Source organism: Theropithecus gelada, chromosome 19 (assembly GCF_003255815.1).
Source record: "Theropithecus gelada isolate Dixy chromosome 19, Tgel_1.0, whole genome shotgun sequence".
Classification (NCBI taxonomy): Eukaryota; Metazoa; Chordata; class Mammalia; order Primates; family Cercopithecidae; genus Theropithecus; species Theropithecus gelada.
This window is the reverse complement of record NC_037687.1, coordinates 17,317,986-17,323,256: the sequence shown is the minus strand read 5'-3', so window position 1 is coordinate 17,323,256 and position 5,271 is coordinate 17,317,986. Positions and strand designations below refer to the sequence as shown.

At 55.8% G+C, this 5,271-nt stretch overlaps 1 protein-coding gene across 5 annotated transcripts in view; it reads right to left on the bottom strand.

Annotated features, from left to right (window-relative positions):
• The window catches only part of FCHO1 (FCH domain only 1), a 41,703-nt gene continuing 36,432 nt past the window's right edge, over positions 1 to 5,271 (bottom strand). For all 5 annotated transcript variants that reach the window (XM_025368751.1, XM_025368752.1, XM_025368750.1 and 2 more), the window contains 5 exons: positions 4,288 to 4,420; positions 3,602 to 3,801; positions 1,911 to 1,966; positions 718 to 882; positions 1 to 284 (listed from right to left, as the gene is read on the bottom strand). In XM_025368751.1, coding sequence (XP_025224536.1) covers positions 262 to 284; positions 718 to 882; positions 1,911 to 1,966; positions 3,602 to 3,801; positions 4,288 to 4,420 — 577 coding nt within the window. In that variant the 3' untranslated portion in view covers positions 1 to 261. The remainder of the gene's footprint in view (positions 285 to 717; positions 883 to 1,910; positions 1,967 to 3,601; positions 3,802 to 4,287; positions 4,421 to 5,271) is intronic.

Genomic DNA, 5,271 nt, shown 5'->3' with positions numbered 1-5,271 from the left:
GCAGGAAAAGGTTTCCTTTTTTATTTTATTAGAAAATAAAGTGTTTATTCAAAGAACATTAAAAGGCCAGGACCTGTGTGGGGTTGGCATGAGGGGGAGGAGCGAATCTCGGGCTCAGCCGGCTGGGCATGGGGCTCCTCTCCGTGGAGTCTGGGCCTCAGGGAGACTGGGGCGGGAGGCCCCAGGGTCCAGCAGGAGGGTAGGGAGCGGTCAGCCAGCACCAGGGCGCAGTGTAGAGCTGGGGCGGCAGCATTTACGGGTTCAGCAGCTCACTAGGTACATCCCTGTGGGGGCGCAGCTGTGAGGGGGAGCGGTGGGGAGAAGGGGTACAGGAGGGGTTCCCCAGCTCTGACTCTGGGATGCTTCATCCTTGTCCTCTTCAAAACACCCCTGTATCTCATAGTCCTTGCTGCCACTGGGCCCCAGGAGCCCCTTGTTGGGGGCAGGAGAACAGGGTGGGGCTGGAGGAGGGGATGGCAGGGGGGACTTCGGGCTCCCTGGTTTGGGTCCTTTCAAGGATGTCCTCCAGGGGCCAGCCCCAGACACATGGGGCCCTGACTCCTTGCCCACCTGTGCCCCCCATCTGGGGTCTCCTGGCCCCAACACCCACCTATCCTTCCCAAGGATCCCCACGCCCCAATCCCTCCCCACATCCCAGGGCTTGCCCCCAGCAAGGTCCCGGCTCCTGAGGTCACCCAGAGCAGGGCTGGGGAGTACCTGTGGCAAACCTCCTCTTCACCAGTGACATGCGGTAACCGCTGCCCACCAGTTCCAAGTCCACGCCCGACAGAGTGGCCCCCTCGCTGGTGAACTGTGCGGCCACGGGGCTAGGTGTGCTGGGCCCTGAGAGCGGCTCCCAGCTGGCAGAGAGGCGGCCAGAGCCTGGGGAGACCTGCAGTCAGCTGTGCCCTGGCACCAGCCACATCCCAGCTGTGAAACAGGCTCCTCTTTGGCCCACACCTGAAGCCCTTTGTTCTGTGGCCTTCATGTGCCCCATCAGACCTCCCTTCAATCCCCTGCATCCGTCTCTCCTGGCATCCCTGGGCTTTGTGTGGCTGGCAAGGGAGTCCTGCCTCAGGGCCTTTGCACCTGCTGTGTCTGGCCATCTGGCCCTGGGACGCCCTCTCCTCCAGCTTTTTTTTTTTTTAGAGACAGGGTCTGGCTCTGTTGCCCAGGCTGGAGTGTAGTGGTACAGTCATAGGTCACTGCAGCCTCCAACTCCGGGGCTCAAGTGATCCTCCCACCTGGGCCTCCCAAAGCACTGGGATTACAGACCTATGCCACTGTGCTCGGCCCTCCTCCAGCTTTTTTTTTTTTTTTTTTTGAGACAGTCTCACTCTGTCACCCTGGCCAGAATGCGGTGGCATGATCTCAGCTCGCTAAAACCTCCGCCTACTGGGTTCAAGCGATTCTCCTGCCTCAGCCTCCCGAGTAGCTGGGATCACAGATGCATGCCACCACGCCTGGCTAATTTTTATATTTTTAGTAGAGACGGGGTTTCACCATGCTGGCCAGGCTGGTCTTGAACTCCTGACCTCAAGTGATCCACCCGCCTTGGCCTCCCAAAGTGCTGGGATTACAGGCATGAGCCACTGCACCTGGCCTTTTTTGTTTGTTTTTTAGAGACAGGGTCTGGCTCTATTGCCCACGCTAGAGTGCAGTGGTGCGATCATAGGTCACTGCAGCCTCCAACTGCTGGACTCATGTGATCCTGCAGCCTGGGCCTCCCAAACCACTGGGATTACAGACTATGCCACCCAGCCCGGCCCTCCTCCAGCTCTTTAAAGCCTTCCTCGATGCCCATACTTGCCCACCCTCAGTATGTCCCTAATTCTTCCCCAACATAAATAAGGGCCTCCCAGCTGACCCCAGTCCCTCCCACCCAGCCCTCATGCACAACCACAGCTCACCCCCTGCCTCAGACACATCTGGAAGCCTCCACATGAGCCGCTTCTCCTCCAGGTTCCTGGCCGTGAGAGAATCTTGATCAGGGCTTCCCCACAGAGGATGCTGAGAGCCCAGGGTCCCGCCTCAGCTGCCTCCTGGCTGTGTGACCCCAGCAAACTTTCTCCCCCACTTTACCTCAATTTTCCCATCTGTGAAATGGGGGTGAGATATGGAACAGCCGAGAAGCCACACAGCCTTGCAGCACTTTTATATGTGTGTGTGTGTGTGTGTGTGTGTGTGTGTGTGTGTGTGTTTTGAGATGGTGCCTTGCTCTGTCGCCCTGGCTGGTGTGCATTGGCGTGATCTCTGCTCACTGCAGCCTATGCCTCCCGGGTTCAAGCGATTCTCCTCCCTCAGCCTCCTGAGTAGCTGGGATTACAGACACCCGCCACCATGCCTGGCTACTTTTTGTATTTTTAGTAGAGACAGGGTTTCACCATATTGGCCAGGCTGGTCTCGAACTCCTGACCTCAGGTGATCCACCTGCCTGGGTCTTCCAAAGTGCTGGGATTACCGGCATAAGCCACCATGTCCGGCTTCCTTGCAGCACTTTTAGATGATGCATTCTGTCCTATAAGTCTGGCTTTTTCACAGCAGACTTTTTTTTTTTTTAATTTAATTTTTGTTTTTTCTTTTTTTGAGATGGAGTCTCTTTCTGTCGCCCAGGCTGGAGTGCAGTGGCACGATCTCGGCTCACTGCAAGCTCCGCCTCCTGGGTTCACACCATTCTCCGGCCTCAGCCTCCCAAGTAGCTGGGACTACAGGCGCCCGCCACCATGCCTGGCTAATTTTTTCTATTTTGTTTAGTAGAGACGGTGTTTCACCGTGTTAGCCAGGATGGTCTCAATCTCCTGACCTCGTGATCCGCCTGCCTCAGCCTCCCAAAGTGCTGGGATTACAGGTGTGACAATTTTTGTTTTTTAAGAGACAGTTGTCACCCAGGGTAACTCCCCGAAGCCTCAACTCCTGGGTTCAAGCGATACTTCTGTCTCAGCCTGCTGAGTAGCTGGGACTACAAGAGCACACTACCATGATTGACTACTTTTTAAAATATTTTTTTTGCAAGGCTGGACAGTGGCTCATGCCTATAATCCCGGTACTTTGGGAGGCCAAGGCGGGTGGATCACCTGAGGTCAGGAGTTCGAGACAAGCCTGGCCAACATGGTGAAACCCCACGTCTACTAAAAAAATACAAAAATCAGCTGGGCGTGTAGCAGGCCCTCGTAATCCCAGCTACTTGGGAGGCTGAGGCAGAGAAAAATCGCTTGAACCCGGGAGGCGGAGGTTGCAGTGAGCTGAGATCGTGCCACTGCGCTCCAACCTGCACGACAGAGTGAGACTTCATCTCAAAATAAATAAAATAAATAAATAAACAAAATATTTTTTTGTAGAGATGAGGTCTCACTATATTGCCCAGGCTGGTCTCAAACTCCTGGCCTCAAGTGATCCTCCCACCTCAGCCTCCCAAAGCACTGCAATTACAGGCATGAGCCACAGCGCCTGGCCCTCATAATATCACCCTCAGTGCTAAGGAAGGTGGGCTCACAGTTAACGGTCAGGCCTAGGGTGCACCCTTTAATTGTTGCATCAAGGAGAAAGTCTGGGGTTATGGGGGAAACTGCTAAGTTCTCCTTGGCCTCCTGCACGCCCTCACCAGGTGGCGGCCGGCTGCAGGCGGACGTTGGTCACAGGTTCCCCCACAGGCAGCAGGATCTGGACGTTCGTGAGTGGCGTGGGCACAGCTGTGGCACCGGGCCGGTAGCCGTACTCCACTGAGACCTGGGTGAGGGTGGCCCCACACTGCCAGTGGGCACTGAGCTGCAGAGGCACAGACTGGGGACCCGGGCGGGAGAACTAGGAAGAATGAGAATGGGAGAGAGGACACAGCTTGGGCCATCCCGTCTTGCCACATCATGTGCTATTCAACCACTTGACCCCGCGATGCACACACCGCCCCAAGGGGGCCCAATCACAGGGAGATTTGATGGATGAGAGGCTGTATTACACCAGGTTTCCAGCAGGGGGCAGGAGAGCGCCTCATTCTAACAAACTCTCCCAGGGAAGTTCAAGTGAAAGATTCCAGGGCTAGGCTGCTTCTAGTGCATATAAAGATGCTATCTGCAACAGGGGATGCATGCTCTCCCACACTGCCTACTCTTCCACCCTTCATTCCCCACCCACCCTGCCTACTCCCTCCAGCTCATCAGCTCTCACGGGTTGGATCTCGAGGTCAGGAGTTCGAGACCAGCCTGACCAACATGCAGGCGTCTCCAGGTCTGCTGCCAGCTCACCGTGTCCCCCACTCCACCACCTCCTCCCGGACTCATGCGGGTGGCACACCTGGTATCGCAGCAGCACCACGTTGTAGTAGGAGGCGGTGGGGTTCTGCTCTGCCTGGCGCTGCAGAGCCTCGGTCAGAGCTGCCATGTTGAGCCAGAAGTCTTTGGTCTCAGGGTCACTCTGGGAGGGGTCACTGCAGAAACCCGGACTGATCACCGCAATCCTCGGGACATGCCCTCCCAGGGCTCCCAGCATTCAATCTACCCCTTCCTAAAGATGTAATTTCCTGGTCCACCCTGGGCCCAGCAAAGCCCTACCTGGATGGTAGTGGTGGTGGCAGTAAAGGAGGGATGGAAAACAAGGGTCAGAGAGGGCAAGTTACTTGCCCCAGGCCACACAGCAAATCCCAGGAGGCGGCTGGGTGCGGTAGCTCATGCTTGTAATCCCGGCACTTTGGGAGGCTGAGATGGGTGGATCACCTGAGGTCAGGAGTTTAAGACCAGACTGACCATCGTGGTGAAACCCCATTTCTACTAAAAATACAAAAATCAGCCAGGCATGGTGGCACATGCCTGTAATCCCAGCTACTCAGGAGGCTGAGGCAGGAGAATCACTTGAACCCAAGAGGCAGAGGTTGCAGTGAGCCGAGATCGCACCACTGCACCCCAGCCTGGGCAACGATAGCAAAACTGCATCTCAAAACAATAATAATAATAATTAAAAAAAAAAAAAATCGGCCGGGCGCGGTGGCTCAAGCCTGTAATCCCAGCACTTTGGGAGGCCGAGACGGGCGGATCACGAGGTCAGGAGATCAAGACCATCCTGGCTAACACGGTGGAACCCCGTCTCTACTAAAAATACAAAAAACTAGCCAGGCGAGGTGGCGGGCGCCTGTAGTCCCAGCTACTCGGGAGGCTGAGGCAGGAGAATGGCGTAAACCCAGGAGGCGGAGCTTGCAGTGAGCTGAGATCTGGCCACTGCACTCCAGCCTGGGCGACAGAGTGAGACTCCGCCTCAAAAAAAAAAAAAAAAAAAAAAAAAAAA